The sequence below is a fragment of the Danio aesculapii genome, chromosome 16 (assembly GCF_903798145.1).
Source record: "Danio aesculapii chromosome 16, fDanAes4.1, whole genome shotgun sequence".
NCBI lineage: Eukaryota > Metazoa > Chordata > Actinopteri > Cypriniformes > Danionidae > Danio > Danio aesculapii.
Window position 1 is genome coordinate 12,183,946 of NC_079450.1, and position 19,609 is coordinate 12,203,554.

The window sequence follows — 19,609 nt, forward strand, 5'->3', positions numbered from 1 at the left end:
AGCACTCCTTAAAATACTAACTTTTTTATCAATCGTTTAAATCAGTGAATCATTAACTGATGACTTGCTGAATCATTTGAATTAGTGAATCGCTAACTGGAGACTCTCTCTGACTGGATCATTTGAATCCGTGAATTGTTCATTGGAGACTCACTGAATCATTTGAATCAAATAATCGATAACTGGAGACTCGCTCTGACCAAATTATTTAAATCAGTAAATGGATATCTAGAAAAATTGCTGCATTATTTGCAGCCATGTTCATTGGAGACTCGCAGAATTATTTGAAACATGTCGTCGGAGGTGACGCCCGATGTGATCGCATACTATACCAAAGTTGGCGACCTGGGGGTATTACAGACCGTACCAAAAAGCTGAGGACCGTGGCGGGAGTGGGGTAAAATTACAGGAGTGTCCTGGGGGAAATAACACAACGGGAGGGTGGCGGGAGATGGGTCTGAAATGCGAGAGTTATAAAAAAGAGAGTTATAAAAATCCACATGGACTTTTATTAAATTTTATTACAGGTGGTCTTTTATTATAATCATATAAATAATACAAACATAAACTTGATCGTCAGGCACACTCGTTTCTGTTTGGTGTTGTCAATCTGTCAACCTTCCAGAGAGTGTGCTCGCTGCAGCCCATGGCTTGATGACATATTGGGCCAGGTCCAATACATAGTGGATGTGGGCGCAAGCAGTTTTTGTTAGAAACGCTACTTATTTATTAACATTTACACCTCCCCCAACCCTAAACCCAAGCATCACAGTTATTAATATCTACACCTCCCCCAACCCTAAACCCAAGCATCACAGTTATTAATATCTACACCTCCCCCAACCCTAAACCCAAGCGTCACAGTTATTAATGTCTACACCTCCCCCAACCCTAAACCCAACCATCACAGTTATTAATGTCTACACCTCCCCCAAGCGTCACAGTTATTAATGTCTACACCTCCCCCAACCCTAAACCAAAGCGTCACAGTTATTAACTTCTACACCTCCCCCAACCCTAAATCCAAGCGTCACAGTTATTAACGTCTACACCTCCCCAACCCTAAACCTAAGCGTCACAGTTATTAACGTTTACACCTCCCCCAACCCTAAACCCAAGCGTCACAGTTATTAACAGAAATGTATAAAGTACTAGAGACCCAGACTTAAGTAAAAGTACAAGTACTCTATCAAAAAGTGACTTGAGTAGAAGTAAAAGTGCTCTTTAAGCACCATACTTAAGTGGAAGTACTAAAGTATTCAACATTTTTTGTACTTAAGTATTGCAAGTAGTTTATTTCAAAATTTACTACTCAAGTACTGAAAGTAAAAGTACAAGTATTGTGTAATGTAGTTATTAAAGAATGCAGTCAAAAGACATCATATTGTTTTGTTTATTTTAAATCTCTTTTTGGGGGGCACGTCATTAAGCAGAACGAAAAGAAACATGACTTACAATACTGTTTTTCTCTCACGCTAGAACCACAGATCTGACAGATTATAACAGCTTTAACACACACCTTTCAAAGTTGTGTGTCACAAAAACAGTCCATAATCCACTCAAAACGCTATTGAAACCCATTTTTGGAGCACAAATTACTGGTTGTAAACGCTGTAAACGAACGTTCTAATTCACTTGATTTTGATTTTATTGTAAAAAAAAGAAAACGTGTATATTACTGTGTTAAATGAAAATCTGAAATATTTTATGGCTTATGGCTATGATTTAGTATTCAAAAATGTTTCATTTTGATTATGTTTTAATTAAATTGGTCTTAAACTTCATATTTTTCATATTTTTATAGTATATTTATTCATTCTGGTACTTTTACCATAAACCAACATCTCAACCATTTGGTAGAGGCTGATATTTTAGAATATATGGGATGTGTTGGGGGAAAATGTATTGATTGTGTTAACTAGCGACATTAGGAGTTAAGAAATGCAATAAATAAAAAAAATTCTATTGGTTTTTTTCTTGGTGTGACAGTTAAATGGTTACTTGTAATAAAATTGTGTCCTTTAATACAGCAGTCAGATATATGAACTGTACCCTTAATTTGACCCGCTCAAAGAAAACACTCTTTCTGAATATATCAAACAAAACTCATGCACAGAAGACAGCATGAGCATTTATAGCAAATAAACTAATGTAAATATTCTCCCGTCTGCTTTTTCTTACACCCCTTTGATTGGTTATTATCTTCACCTTCTCAACAGAAAGGGCTGCTATCGGCTTTAGAAATGAAAGCGTTGTTCACTGATGGCGGGAAGAACAGCCGCGGTTACAGTCTATATATGTATAATACGCGGTTATCACAGGTAATCTATAATAGACACAGTGGAGAAAACTTGCACCTCATACACGCCCAGGTCTGGATCCACAAGTATCGCTTTAACAGCCAAGAGGAGAGTTACCTCACAAACAGGCCAGCGGGTCAAATGTCCAAAGTGAGAGAGGCAGAGATGGAGTCTCACAACATTTCTCTGTAGTAGTGAAATAGCGGCTTGTGTGCTGTGCCGCCTTCACTCGCCCTCGCGCCTCCGTCCTTCGCCATAGTATTGCGACACCGCACATAGGAGATAAATGACGTCAGTACGTAATAACCCGTTATGATCTATTACTGAACCGATATCGATCATTTTGACACCTCTAGTAACGAGTAACGATGCAGCTCATAAAAAATCTATCGGAGTAAAAGTATTAAACTCATCGATAATATGTACTTAAGTAAAAGTGGAAGTAGGAGAAAAAAACAATACTCCAGTAAAGTACAGATACTGCCTTTTAGTACTTAAGTACAGTAGTGAAGTAGTTCTACTTCGTTACTATACATCTCTGGTTATTAATGTCTACACCTCCCCCAACCCTAAACCCAAGCATCACAGTTATTAACTTCTACACCTCCCCCAACCCTAAACCTAACCGTCACATTTATTAACATCTACACCTCCCCCAACCCTAAACCTAAGCGTCACAGTTATTAACGTCTACACCTCCCCCAACCCTAAACCTAAGCATCACAGTTATTAATGTCTACACCTCCCCCAACCCTAAACCCAAGCATCACAGTTATTAACGTCTACACCTCCCCCAACCCTAAACCTAAGCGTCACAGTTATTAACGTCTACACCTCCCCCAACCCTAAACCTAAGCATCACAGTTATTAATGTCTACACCTCCCCCAACCCTAAACCCAAGCTTCACAGTTATTAACGTCTACACCTCCCCCAACCGTAAACCCAAGCGTCACAGTTATTAACATCTACACCTCCCCCAACCCTAAACCTAAGCGTCACAGTTATTAACGTCTACACCTCCCCCAACCGTAAACCTAAGCGTCACAGTTATTAACGTCTACACCTACCCCAACCCTAAACCCAAGCATCACAGTTATTAACGTCTACACCTCCCCCAACCCTAAACCTAAGTGTCACAGTTATTAACGTCTACACCTTCCCCAAGCCTAAACCCAAGCATCACAGTTATTAATGTCTACACCTCCCCCAACCCTAAACCCAAGCATCACAGTTATTAACGTCTACACCTCCCCCAACCCTAAACCTAAGTGTCACAGTTATTAACGTCTACACCTCCCCCAAGCCTAAACCCAAGCATCACAGTTATTAACGTCTACACCTCCCCCAACCCTAAACCCAAGCATCACAGTTATTAATGTCTACACCTCCCCCAACCCTAAACCCAAGCATCACAGTTATTAACGTCTACACCTCCCCCAACCCTAAACCTAAGTGTCACAGTTATTAACGTCTACACCTCCCCCAAGCCTAAACCCAAGCATCACAGTTATTAATGTCTACACCTCCCCCAACCCTAAACCCAAGCATCACAGTTATTAACGTCTACACCTCCCCCAACCCTAAACCTAAGTGTCACAGTTATTAATGTCTACACCTCCCCCAAGCCTAAACCCAAGCATCACAGTTATTAATGTCTACACCTCCCCCAACCCTAAACCCAAGCATCACAGTTATTAACGTCTACACCTCCCCCAACCCTAAACCTAAGTGTCACAGTTATTAACGTCTACACCTCCCCCAAGCCTAAACCCAAGCATCACAGTTATTAACGTCTACACCTCCCCCAACCCTAAACCTAAGTGTCACAGTTAATAACGTCTACACCTCCCCCAAGCCTAAACCCAAGCATCACAGTTATTAATGTCTACACCTCCCCCAAGCCTAAACCCAAGCATCACAGTTATTAATGTCCACACCTCCCCCAACCGTAAACCCAAGCGTCACAGTTATTAACGTCTACACCTCCCCCAACCCTAAACCTAAGCGTCACAGTTATTAACGTCTACACCTCCCCCAACCCTAAACCTAAGCGTCACAGTTATTAACGTCTACACCTCCCCCAAGCCTAAACCCAAGCATCAGTTATTAACGTCTACACCTCCCCCAACCGTAAACCCAAGCGTCACAGTTATTAATATCTACACCTCCGCCAACCCTAAACCCAAGCGTCACAGTTATTAATGTCTACACCTCCCCCAACCCTAAACCCAAGCGTCACAGTTATTAATATCTACACCTCCGCCAACCCTAAACCCAAGCATCACAGTTATTAACGTCTACACCTCCCCCAACCCTAAACCCAAGCGTCACAGTTATTAACGTCTACACTTTCCCCAACCCTAAACCCAAGCGTCACAGTTATTAACGTCTACACCTCCCCCAACCCTAAACCCAAGCGTCACAGTTATTAACGTCTACACTTTCCCCAACCCTAAACCCAAGCATCACAGTTATTAACTTCTACACTTTCCCCAACCCTAAACCCAAGCATCTCAGTTATTAATATCAACACCTCCCCCAACCCTAACCGTCACAGTAGCATGGGTGTTACCATAGAGGGCGTGACAATGTCTACTGTATATTGGACCTGGTCCAGCAAGTCATCGTGCTACAGACTGCAGCGAGGATATCTTGACCTGCCTGGAATGTGTAAAAAACCCTCTCCAATGTTTTGAATTTGGACTGCAATACCTAGTACAACCCCTAGGTAGTTCAGTCCTACACTGGATCAATTTGCTTCAACATTCTTTTGGAGAGATAGTCAGATGGTTCAGAAGACCTTAACAACAAAACATCTACAACTTTAATAAACATATAACAAAAGCATCTACAACTTTGGCTGATCTATTCCAGTCTTAAGTTGAACGTTCTCCTGAGTTTTTCAAATTTCCTTTCTTCTCTGCCGGTAGCCGGGGAGCCTCTTGCTTGCTCTGTTACCGTTTGCTTCTTAGCTGCAGCTGCAGTAGTGAACGTAGCAGCCAATCACTCCACCATGTGACTGTGTGTTTTTGTCATGGCACTCAGAGAATGTGGGTTTCCCCGTGAGCTGCATGTCCTCTCAGCCTCGTGTGTTACAGTGGCCCGTCAGCCGCGTTTTAGGGCCCCAAGACCCCCTCACTGGTTCAAATCCTCACTCCCTTTCCCCCCCCTTCTCCAGGAGACTCAAACACTCGCTCGCTCACTCACTCGCTCAGAAACGGCTAGCCAGGATTTGTTTGCCACAAAGTTTGTTTTTCTTTTTTCCCTTTCCACTGTCACGTTCCTTTGCTCTCCGTGTTATGGGCTTCCACGGTTTGTGTTTGGCGAGTCTTTCCATGCCGTTCTCCTCACTTTCAGTTTGAACATCAACGTCTGTGTTTCTTCTTCTATTTGTTCGGGCTTGTGTTTGCTGGATATGTGGTGCTGGGGATCGGCTGTGGTGGTGACGGAGGTCTCCGTCCGCTGCTAGGGGGCTTTTCTCAGCATGTTATGGGTGCATGTCAGTCCCAGACAGAAAATCACACAAACTCTGCATCATCTTTCTCAAAAAAATAAGTTTCAATTTGAAAAAAAAGAGATTATGAAGTCCTGGAAGTGTTCTGGATTCAGAGATAACACAGTTATGGTGGTTTGAGAAAGCCTGCTTACTGCTATACTATGTAAACATAATATTTTAAAACTAGCAATCACTCACGGCACCCTAGCAACGGTCCCATAGACCTCCGTTATAAAAAACTGCCATTGACTTTACATTGAACATACTAACAACATTACCAATCCATACTATCAACTTAATAATCATACTAGCAACATGCCAATTCATACTAAATTCATTCTAACAACATGATAGTTTATACTTGAAACATGCTAATTCATACTAGAACCATGCTAATAACATGATAATTTATGTTATAAACATGCTAATTCATACTAGAACCATGCTAATTTATGTTAGCCACTACCTAGCAACTACTAAGAACACTTTAGCAACCACCTAGCAATGCTTTAGCAACCGCCGATCAACCACTCAGAACACCCTAGGAACACCTTAGCAATGACCTAGAACACCTTAGCAACCACCTAGCAACGACTGAGCAACCACTTAGAACACCCTATCAACCGCCTAGCAACACATTAGCAACCACCTAGCAATGCCTTAGCAACTGCATAGAAACCACTCAGAACACTCTAGCAACCACCGAGCAACACCTTGGCAATGAACAAGAGCACATTAGCAACTGCCTAGCAACACCTTAGCAACCATCTAGCAATGCCTAAGCAACCACCTAGCAATGCAGAACAATCACCCAGCAACACCTTAGCAACCACCTAGCAACAACTTAGACATGACATAGAACACCTTAGCAACTGCCTAGCAATGCCTTAGCAACCACACAGAACACCCTAGTAACTGCCAAGCAACGCCTTAGGAACCACTCAGAACACCACAGCAACCGCATAGCAACAGCTTGCAACTGGCTAGCCACACTTTAGCAACCACTTACCAACACCTTTACAACTACCTCAAACACCCTAGCAACAGCCTAGCAACACCATAGAAATGACCTAGCAAACACTCAGAACACCTTAGCAACCGCCTAGCTACGCCTTATCAACCAGTTAAAACATCCTAGCAATGCCTTAGCAACCACCTAGCAAAGCACTCAGAACACCCTAGCAATCATTCAGAACACCCTAGCAATTACTTAGCAACACCTTAGCAACACCTCAGAACCCCCAATCAACAGCCTAGCAAGAAACATGTCAATCCATATTAGAAACATGCCAACCTATATAGTTATATCTCAAACTTTCAAACTACTTAAAAACGACTTCAACTATATATTAAACCAACTTCAAACTTTCTGACTAGGCTTTCTCAAGACACCATTAAGTCTGTGTACGAACTTCACTTTTTTAGTTTTTATATTATAGAAGATACTTCATATAATAAATAAATTTTTTTTGTTTAGCAAGGATGTATTATATAGATAAAAAGATGTACAGTGGTCCCTCGTTAATCGCGGGAATTACGTTCTAAAAATAACCCGCAATAGGCGAAATCCCCGAAGTAGTGAGCTTTACAATTATTATAGATGTTTTAAGGCTGTAAAACCCCTCACTACACACTATCTAAACTTTTCTCAGACAGGCATTAACATTTTTACTCTCTTCTCTCTTGTTTAAACACTCTTAAAGTTCAAACTTTCGTAGAAAAGTAAGTCCAGTATTATATGCTGTGTCCCAATTTGCATACGTATTCTTCGCCCTAAAAGTATGTACTTTTTTTGTAAAGGAAAAGTCTTTCGGCAAGCTGAACGCATTCTGTACTGTACAGGAGACATGGTGGAGATTTATTGACAAAAGTCTACAGCCAATCAGGATGCAAAAACGCAATGCGCTGTAAAATGTCCAAAAAAATCTGCGAACCTGCGAGGACGCAAAACGTGAACCACGTTATAGCTAGGAACCACTGTCTATTAAAAAAAGGTTAGTTGTTATTTAGGAATTTATGTTCATCAAAACATGAAAGAAGTGTCATGGTTTCAATGAAAATATGAATCAACGAAACAGTTTTCAATGTTAATAATGAGAAGATCTATTTTAATAATGAAAATTCGGTATGTACCTACCGAAAAAAGTATGTCCTTTTTTGTGAAGGAAAAGTCTATACTTTTGAGTGTGTAACAAAAGCGTATGCAAGCTTTGGGACATACTACTTCCTCGTTAACAGATCGCCTGTCAATCATCCACACATCATCCGCGTTTCTGTCGTATTTAATTTCATACCTTGTTGGAGAAGCAGCAGCAGGATAATCTGCCATTTGCGAGTCTTTCATGCAGAGAAATCTCCTCAGGCCTTTGGATTATTATGCATTCAGACGTCCAAACATATCTTGATATTAGTTCACATTGTTCTTGCAGATGAAATATAACACTGAAAATGTGATTTAAATATTCTCTAGTGTGTCCCGTGTGTCCGCCATGTTTGTAGTTTATTTAAATTTTTCACCCGCATTTGTAGTTCTAATTCAAATTTTTGTCCAACGCGCAATGTATTGTGGTCGATATCAGCGATTAGAGTATGGACGCTTCTACACTCGGAATTTTTGCCGGAACTAGTAAACCATTCGGGACACTTTTGCATACTCTTTTTAACATACTATGATTTGGGACATACTAACTCTATTTTCAAATGCTATTTAGGACGTATTGTATGCAAATTGGGATGCAGCAATAGAATGAAACCAAAGTTCAAAACCTGTTGTCATGCACAAACATTCATCGCTGTCAGCAAATGGTCCATAAAGCTTTATAGCTTTTGTGAGGTTAATGTTGGCATCCAGCGTAATGTTCTTTCTCCCTCCTTCAGTCACTGATCCACAAAACTAAAGCAGACTCCATCCTTAAGGGGGTTGCACACCTGATGCGCTGCGCACATAAAAGTTGAAAGAAACACACACCGGATACACACATTCCAATGTTATTTCAAATGAAACTATTTAGATGGCGCTCTGTGGTGCGGCAGAAATATGAACAATGTTCTGAGTTGTAGCTGGGAGCCGCACACTGCACACACGCGCTGGTGTGCATACACTGATATAAATCTATGTTTACGATTCTAAAATGCATGGTGCTGCGTGGCGCATCCGGTGTGTGACCCCCTTTATGATGGTCATGCTGCGGACAGTACAACCCTTTTTGCATCCTTGTTGAAACTCACACTGCTAGCGATCAAAGATTTATGTTAATTTGGCAAGTTGAACGCATTCTGTACTGTACAGGAGACATGGAGGAGATTGATTGACAATAGTCTACAGCTAATCAGGATGCAGAACACGATGCGCTGTAAATAAAAAATTTTTAAAAAACAGCCAAACTGCGAGGACGCAAAACGTGAACCACGTTATAGCGAGGAATCACTGTATATTTAAAAAAAAGATTTAGTTTTTATTTTGAAATGTAGATTCATCAAAACATGAAAGAAGTATTAAATATCAGTATTAAAATATTAATCAACTGAACAGTTTTCAATGTTAATAATGAGAAGATCTATTTTAATAATGTAGAAATAATTACTTTTTTTATTAGCACCTAATCAGCAAATTAGAATAGTTTCTTACGGATCATGGGACACTGAAGATGAGCAAAAATCCTACTCTGGGTTAAAAAGAAACTTTAAAAGACCTTTAAAAACTTATTTGGAATTACAATTTTTGATTTAGTTTCAATCAATATTAGTAAATATTAAGCTTATGAACAAAAATGCTGAAAAAAAAAGATTTTAATAATGTTTTTACAGCGTTACAATTTTTGCTGTAATTAATTGATATGGCCTCTGTAAGCATAAAAAACTGTTAAAATATTATCACTATTATATCATAACTGAATGTTTTGACTGATCATCTAAGTAAAATGACTCGGAAATGGGAATAATATAATATAATATAATATAATATAATATAATATAATATAATATAATATAATATAATATAATATAATATAATATAATATAATACTGTTGTTTACAGTAGCCTCAAGACTTTCAGTAATATATACAGTGGTCAGAATAATTGAGTACACCCCATTTTGAAAATGAATATTTTTAACTATTTCTCTGTGAACATAGGCTAGTTCATTTAAACAAAACAGATTTATTAAACAGATATATTTATTAAAATAATATTTTAGTCACCAAACATATTTAGAAATTGAAAGATAATAGAATTAAATTCAAGCAAAATATTACAAAATAAATTACAAACTACAACATTTCAAGTAAATTTTTACATTTTTTTGCTTGGCTTGAATTTTCCTCTTCTTAAAATTTGTATTTCTATACCAAATAAATTTGGGTGTACTGGTTTTGGACCATTATCGTAAATTATGTTGTTGCATAAGCTCCAGATTCGGCTTCAGCACTTACTAATCTAATGTATATGCACAAATAAAAAATTGTACAGCTTCCTTTTAAAAATATGATTTTAAAAGATAGATTTGTGAGGGGTGAACTTATATATGCTGACCACGGTGTGTAATTAGTGTGAAAAATGACTTTTTATTTTATCACGTGCAATCATGTTAAATGCAGCGTGCAAACTTTGAATAACATCACTAGCACAAGCAAATCTCTCAAAATGTCATCTCATCACTAAAGGACAGTTTAGACGACTTTATAGCTCAAAAAACAGCCAATTTGTAGAAAATAAGTAATATAAGCGCTTTGGCAAAAATGCAAGCTTTACGTTTCAGCTTATAAACCATCTGGAATGCCTTGCCCCATAGACCTTCATTATATTTTTTCTACCGTAAGCAATTTTTGTATGTTTTTCCCAGTAATTCAAAATTATTTTGTCTGGTAATTGACAGCATGTTGTAGAAGATGGCCATAAAGCTGAACTTGTGTTGAACCCAGATCACAATGTTGAATGGCTGTCCTGTGTCATATTTAAAACTGAGCTATTGATTTATTGTATTATAATACCCCTTCAGTCACAAAATTATATTCATTGAAAATTTAAATGCATAGTTTGTCCAAAATAGGTCGTCATCATTATTTACTCGCTCTTAAAATTTAAGAGAAATTTAACCTCTCAACAATGACATTTTAGTTTATGCTAAGCTGTTATTTCACTTCGAAAGACCTAAAATCACATGGAAATGGACTAGTTTGCATTTTAGCTTCAACATTTAACATTAAAAAACACTTTACTCAACCATTTGAATTTAAAAATTCATAATCCTCCACAATTTGACATTGGAAAAACACATATCGTAACTATTAGTGTCCCTACAATCTAATGTCACAATACTTGTTAGAGCTTTAGCAAAAAGGCATTTAAATAATCGATCCTTTATTGAAAATTTCAAAATCCAGATCAAATGCATTGATTCTAAGCTTACTTTTTAACCACAGATGGTGCTGTATGTTTTACAAACAGCCATCCTCTGCTTGCATCCAATTCCTTACAAATACCACTCAAACCTAAAATATTCTTTAATCAATACAGAATCGATTTCTTAACTGGTTTGTTGCCACAGCTCTAATATTTTTTTCAGTAATATAATAAAAGTATAATATAAATACATAATATAATAGAATAATGGCGAATATTGATATGGGTGTCCATTGCTGTGTCCCAATTTGCATACTATCTGTCCTAAATAGTATTTAAAAATAGAATTAGTATGTCCCAAATCATAGAATGTTAAAATGAGTATTCCAAAATTACATGGATGGTCTACTGTTTCTGGTAGAAATTAGAAGTAAGGATCTGTGCATACTACAACCGCTAATATTGGCCACAATACATTGTGTGTTGGATGAAAAATCATTTGAGAAATCAATTCTGCATCGATTCTTCATTTTGATTTTCAGAGTGCGTTAACATTCTCTTTTGAATGGATTCTGAACTTCGTTTTTAACTGCAGATGGCGCTGTATAGTTTACAAAAACCCATTCTCTGCTTGCATCCAATTCCTTCCAAATACCACTGAAACCTAAAATAATCTTCTCGAAAATATTTTTTTGCCATAGCTCTAATATTGTCCAAAAGTATAATAGAATAGTATAATACAAATAAATAACATAATAATTAAAAAAATGATGATATATTGATATGGGTGTCCATTGCTGTGTCCCAATTTGCATACTATCCATCATAAAATCCATCATAAATACGCTTCGAAAATAGACTTAGTATGTCCCAAATCATTTTATGTTGAAATGAGTATTGCAAAGTTACCCAGACGCTCTGTTATTTCTAGTACAAATTGGAAATGCAGATCCGTGCTTAATTTAACCACAAATATTACCCACAATACATTGCGTGTTCGATTAGAACTACAAACACAGGTAAAAAGTGGTAACAAACTACAAACATGACGTTTGAATGATCTAGTTAACTTCTAATTAACTTGTAACTTACTTGAAAAGTTTTCTGCATTATATTTCATCAGCGACAACAATGTGAACTTGTATAAAGGCGCATAATTATGCAAACAACTGTGGAAATTGTATGAAAGACTTGCTTATGTTATGATTGATCAATCTACTGCGTCTTCAATATGGAAGAAAATTAAATATGAGAGAAATGTGAATGATGTGTTGAGATGATTGACAGGGCACGTAACTTAATTAATGAGGATGTTGAATGTGTCCTAAGGCTTATTTACTCTTGTTACACACAAAAAAAAGTACATACATTTAAGACGTTGTTTAAGTAGGTGCATTGGGATGCAGCTCAAGTGTTAATATTATATTGCTTAAGGAAAATATTACAATAATGTGGTATATTGATACCCCCCACTCCTATTAAAGGAATAGTTCACCCACAAATTTTAATTCTGTCATCCTTTACTCACCCGTCACTTATTCCAAACCTGTTTGAGTTTCTTTCTTCTGTTAAACACAAGATATTTTGAAGAATGCTGAAATCCTGTAACTATTGACTTCCATAGTATCTGTTTTTCCTACTGTGGATGTCAATGGTGACAGGTTTTCAGCATTCTTCAAAATATCTTCTTTTTTGTTCAACAGAAGATAGAAACTCATTAAGATTTATAATGAGCAAATGAGTGAGTAAATGCTCATTTTTGCGTGAACCATCCCTTTAAGTAGTGCCATCCACTTTGATTATATGGAAAACAAATACTTGTGATCCACGGGAAACAGAAAATCATACAGCTTGAGCGCGAGTAAATAACGACGGCGTTTTCATTTTAGGGTGATCTAATCCCTTAATCCCCCGGGAGACATTATTTGATTTGGCTTACCCTCATGAAACACCTGGGATCACAGCAGAGTTTGTGTGATAAACGGGATGAAGCTCATCTCAGCCGTCCCGCTCCAGCACTGGCAGCTTTCTGTGTGTTCTGGAATGATGTTTGTTGTGTGTGTGTGTGTGTGTGTGTGTGTGTGTGTGTGTTTGTTTGTGTGTGTGTGTTTTATTTTTTATTTTTTGACCTGACAGCACCCAGTCACATGGCAGCCCTCCAAAGACGGAGATCGGCTCATCGGCAGGATCCTGCTCAACAAGCGCATGAAGGACGGCAGCGTTCCCCGCGACTCCGGAGCTCTTCTGGGACTCAAAGTGAGTTACGTGGTCTTACGTGTGTGGACACTTTCATTAACAATCATTCATTCAAAATCAAACCTTGTTTATGAAGCATTTACCAACCACCAAAGTGCAACAAAGACAACGTCCTGCTGGCTGGCTAAAGTCTGTGTGCATATCCCCCATTGTTGATTTGATGTTAACAGATAAGTTCAGAAAAAGAATATACAATAAATTAACAACCTCTGAGCCCACATCATATTGTTATTTGTTAAAAATGTTCTTAAAGGTCTCGTTAAGTGCTTTAAAATGCGTTTTTTTTTTTTATTTGATCTTTGGCCTAATCTCAACTGAAACATGAATGCAGGTCGGGACATAAAGTAGCTCCGCCCTTTTTTAAATGAAGGCCAATAGATTTAGTTTTTATCACAGCTCTGCTAGAGTGAGTGGTTAAGCTCAAGTGCATCAGATGAAAAGCAAATGAGAAGCATTTTGATGGGGACGGGGCATGTGAAATACTAAAGAGCGTTTGATTGGTCGAAAAGTTTTGATGTGAGGTTATAAAATCATTGATCTATTTTAAGCGACAAACTGCAAGCTTTGGATGTTTATATCTTCTAAATGCAATTTTTTTCACTGTTTTGGAGCACACTAGCTTATCAATAAGCTGAACGCTATCAAACTGATACTAAATTTAAAAAAATAATAATTTTTATTTCACAGGACCTTAAAAAATGTCCCCATGGACAAAACAAATGTTTACTTCTGGAATCTAGTGCAATGGAAATATCTCCTAGATGTTAAAGATTTTTCATGAAATCATTAATGCCAAAACAAGTCTTTTTTTAAAATTGTAAACTGTAAAATATATCCATATATCCAAATTATTCACATGGGTTTTCTGTTTATTTATGGTTGTGAATTGTATTATGGGATGTTGATCACTTCTCTAATGACCCCTGATGTTGAAAATTCAACTCTACAGTTTAACAGTCTGTAAAATAACAGAAAATGTACTAGCAGTTTATTCCAAGGCTTTGTACAGTAATATACAACACCAACCCAGACAATATATACCTTTAAACTATTAAAAATCTTAATAGAAGACATTTTTTTCTGACATTTCAAGGTTAAAAGTTGTTGCAAGAAAGATCAAGGTCCCATAATGCAATTCAAAAGCATAAAAAAACAGGGAATAATTCAATATCAAAATCAGAATATACGGAAAACTGCTAATTTACAGATATTTTTCCAGTGTGTACATCAACATGGTTATGATAAAGTAAACACAGTGCACTTTGAGAGTTGATAACAGAATTGCGAAGCTTGTATTTGTTGCTAAAGCACTTAAAGCATGGATTGTTCAGCGGAGTGCAGAGAAACAGAGAATCATTACTGATAACGAACTTTCTGAATGGCTGACTGTGTGTCAGCTCAGTGCTACCGTGTGCATTATATCCGTTACCAGCAGCAGTTTGTCGAATACACACGCACACACATTGGCCCTCGGCTCCATGCCACTCATTATGTAAAGCCATCTTTATCCAGCAGGCAGCTCGTAATCTTCTTTGTATGTTTGCATTGGGCTTCCATTAGTGGGGATTTGATTTGTATGATGCTAACAGAAGAGCGCTTGGTCATGTGGTTTATGGAACAGACCTCCAGGCCTTTTCCGACGACTGGTTAATTCAAAAGGACAGACGGAAAAAACACGTGCATCCTTTGAAAGTGTCACTTGTGCTCGATTCTAAACAGAATATACTGCTGAACTCTAATGTCGTGACACAATCAGTCGTGGCTAGGACCTGGCTGAATCTGCGTGCACAGAAATACACAGATTTTGGATTTTCGTATTGTGTTATTAACAAGGGTTTTCTGTTTATTTAGGGTTGTGAATTGTATTATGGGATGTTGATCTCTTCTCTGATGACCTCTGATGTTTTTTAAAGATTTCTTTGGAGATTTTAGATTTTTGAGCCTGTCATTTTGTACGTTTACATATTTAAATGTGCGTAAATATGTATGTTCATTCATTTTTTATATCTATTTTAGTTCTATTATTGAATGATATGCAAAGGTTTAGATGATTTGTGTACGATGCAGATTGTAATGTAATATTTTAGTGGATGTGCTATATGAGACCTACTGTAGCTTTGTTTAATCTACAAGTGGTTTTAAAAGGATTGTAAACCCTAAATAAAAGTAACAATATATATATATATATATATATATATATATATATATATATATATATATATATATATATATATATATATATATATATATCTTATTTGTTAAGTTTTCAGCCCCTATACTCCTATAGACCATTTTGATGGATGTAAACAATAAGTGTTCCTAATGTATTTCCAGTTTTAGATTATTAATTTCCGTAGCTTCTGAGAATCCAAAAAGTTTTATTCACATAATAATGTCACGACATCTGTGTTAACATTAGTTATGACTAGGCCCACATGGAATCTGTGCGCAGATTTCCGCAGATTTTTAGCCCATCATTGAGTCTATGTATTTACTTGTGTAAATGTATATATATTCAGTTTTTCAATTAATTTCACTAATATTGTTATGATATAATAAAAGTAATATTAAAATGTTCACATGATTCATTTACAATATAATATGTAAAGTAATATTTTCTGTCTTTTAGTAAAGATATTATATGAGAGAGTTACTTTGTTTAGCAATTAAGTGGATCTGATTGCATTGTAAACATTAACTAAAAGTTAAACATTTATTATTTTTTATTTCATATATAAAGTTTTTAGCTGTGAGACTCCTAAAATCATTCTGCATAAATCCGCAGATTTTTTTCAAAATTACCCGCAGAAATAGCCAAAAATGTTCGCAGATTCTGTCTGGCCCTAGTTATGACTCTCAACTCTTGTTAGAGTTCCGCAGTAGATTGACGACAAGCAGGAACTGTTCATGGGCTAATGACATTGCCATGTTGAAATATTCTTAACGTAAATACACAGATTTATTTTTAAACAAAATTCTGAGCAGAAATAGCAAAAAATAATAGCAGCTGTCTGGTTGAAACACATATTCGATATTGTAAATTCAGTTTCTTTACAAGCTTATGATAGCTATAAAGCCAGTGACATTTCATTGGCATTTCTCTGACAGTTTTAGTACCAAAGCAAAAACCTGTTTGTTTTTTGGTCCTTTACAGGTGGTTGGTGGAAAGATGACAGAGTCTGGGCGACTTTGTGCGTTCATTACCAAAGTAAGGAAAGGGAGTTTAGCGGATACAGTTGGGCACCTCAGACCAGGTACTTTCAATATTTCATCCATTGTTGTTCAAAATCCTGCCATATTTTTGAACAAAGTCTCTTACTCTCACCAAAGCTGCATTTATTGGATCAAATAAACAGTAAAAACTGTATAATTCTGACATACTATTAGATTTTAAAATAATTTAAGTTTTCTATGTGAATATATAAGGTGAGATAATTAGCCCTTGTATGACATTTGAATTCTTTTTCCAATTCTTTTTCAAGTCCTTTTTAACAGAGTAAGGAAAATCTCACAGTATTTCTTATAATATTTTTTATTCTGGAGAAATCTTTTTGGTTTGGCTTATAAAAGTAGCTTTAAATAAAATAAAGTATTAATTTATAAAGTTAATATTATTAGCCCCCCTAAAAATCTATATTTTTGGATTGGTTACAGAACAAGCCACTGTTGTCGTATATATCTTCCCTAATTAACCTAATATAATTAACATAATTAAGCTAGTTAAGCCTTTAAATTGTACTTTAATCTGAATACTAATAGTATGTTTACCAATATACTGTATAACTAGAATATCAATTTATTTCTGTGACTAAATATAGCTGATTATATTTCTTCATCATCACTCTTTTGTCTTTAATTTTTTTAATGATTCTTCAGAAAAAAACATTTTAATATTGTGATTTGATGATGATTCATTTCCAGGTGTATATTTGAAATGGAAATCTTGTGTAGCTGTTATTTTGATAGGTTTAATCCATTTAATGCATAAGTATTCATTTCTTTCAAATATTAATTAACTATTTTTAAATGGTAGCATGTAAAGACTTTACTAGGATAGTTTATTACTGTGTTTAATGCAAAAGTGAATGCCATTGTTATTTGGGTGTTTGGTTAGAGAGAATTATTCTAACAGATGTTCCTGTTTTGTAGGTGACCAGGTCTTGGAGTGGAATGGCCGACAGTTACAAGGAGCCACATTTAAAGAAGTTTACAATATCATTTTAGAATCAAAGCCAGAGCCTCAGGTGGAACTAGTGGTCTCGCGACCCATAGGGTACGGCTTTTTTCTACAGCATTATTCAGTGTGACAGCAAACTGGTCAGATATTAGTAATTGTTATGTATAGTAAAGAATCTTATTTCAAATCAGATTCTTAACTTTTGTTTAAAAAAAACAAAAAAAAAAAACGTTTTTTTTCTATTGTGCTTTCCTAATCTGCTGCATTTTATTTTCATTTAATTTGTAATTTTTAAATTTATTTGATTACTGTTGGTTAATGGTCATTAATGCATTTTATAGTGTTACCGAATAATCAGCTAAAATGGCTCATTATTTTCTGCAAAACAATATTTTATTTTATTTTATTTTATTTTATTTTATTTTATTTTATTTTATTTTATTTTATTTTATTTTATTTTATTTTATTTTATTTTATTTTATTTTATTTTATTTTATTTTATTTTATTTTATTATTTGTTGGTTAATGGGCATTAATTTATTTTAAAGTGTTACCGAATAATCAGCTAAAATGGCTCATTATTATTTTCTGCAAAAATTATTTTATTTTACTTTTATATTTATTTAATTTAATTTAATTTAATTTTTTATTAAATTAAAATTGTTTGTATTTTATTTTACTTTTATTTGATTCTATTTTATTTTGTTATATATTTTATATTTTATTTTATTTTTTACTTTTATGTATTTTATTTTATTTTATATTTTATTTTATATTTGTTGGTTATTGGTCATTAACATATCTAAAATATTACAAAATAATCAGCTAAAATGGCTCATTATTTAAAAAAAATAAAAAAACATTTTATTTTATTTTATCTTATTATTTGTTGATTAATGGTCATTAATTTATTTAATGTGTTACCAAACAATCAGCTAAAATGGCACATTATTATTTTCTGCAAAACAATATTTTGTTTTATCTTATTTTTATATTTATTTTATTTATTTATTTATTTATTTCATTTTATTTTACTTTCATATATTTTTATTTTATTTCATTTGTTTATATTTTATTTTACTTTTATTTGATTTTTATTTTATTTCATTATTATTTTCTGCAAAAATATTGAAATTTTATTTTACTTTTTTGTTTATTTTATTTTATTTATTTATTATGTTGTATTTTACATTTATTTGATTATATTTTATTGGATTATATTTTTAGTTTTATTTTATTATTTGTTGGTTAATGGTGATTAATGTATTTTAATGAGTTACCAAAATATCAGCTAAAATGGCTCATTATTATTTTCTGCTATAGTATGTTATTTTGTTTTATTTATATATATATTTTTACTTTTATATATTTTATTTTATATTTATATTTTATATTTGTTGGTTATTTTATTTTAATTTATTTTTGTTGGTTTTGGTTATTGGTCATTAACACACTTTGAAATATTACCAAATAATCAGCAAAAAAAAAGCACAAAAAGAAAAACATTTTATTTTATTTATGCATTTATTCATTATTATTTAACTTAATTTTTTTATTTACTTTAATTACATTTTTGTTTTCTATTTGTTGGTTATTGGTCGTTAACACATTCTAAAGTCTTACCAAATAATCATAAAAAGACTTATTATTATTATTTTGTTTTCATTACTTTTTTGCTTGTTCATAACATTGCAAGTGAACCCAGGGAAGCAAAAAAAGTCACGTATGACCCTGTCGAGAACCTGCTGGCTCAGATGAACAAACAAAACAAAAGTGCTGGCCTCAGTTTAGCCTCTAATCGTCCTAATTGTAATAGTAAAGAGCAACTGAACTCCCTTCAGATCGAGAGTTTGGGCCGCTGCCACAAACTTCACATCAAGACTAATGTGCTGCTCAGGGTCATTAAAGCACATGTCATTGATTTCTCTATACCGCTGTCATTGCAGAGATATACCCAGGATACCAGAAAGCACACACGCACAACTTGAGTCCAGTGAGTACAATTCCTCAGTAGTGTGTGTAAATGATGAGATTTTCC

General features: G+C 35.1%; 1 protein-coding gene across 1 annotated transcript in view; it reads left to right on the forward strand.

Annotated features, from left to right (window-relative positions):
• Nucleotides 1-19,609, forward strand: part of rims2a (regulating synaptic membrane exocytosis 2a) — a 290,481-nt gene that overhangs the window by 127,709 nt on the left and 143,163 nt on the right. The window contains exons 9-12 of the mRNA XM_056475706.1: nucleotides 13,275-13,394; nucleotides 16,549-16,648; nucleotides 17,544-17,667; nucleotides 19,518-19,564. Of these exons, the coding sequence (XP_056331681.1) occupies nucleotides 13,275-13,394; nucleotides 16,549-16,648; nucleotides 17,544-17,667; nucleotides 19,518-19,564 (391 nt within the window). The remainder of the gene's footprint in view (nucleotides 1-13,274; nucleotides 13,395-16,548; nucleotides 16,649-17,543; nucleotides 17,668-19,517; nucleotides 19,565-19,609) is intronic.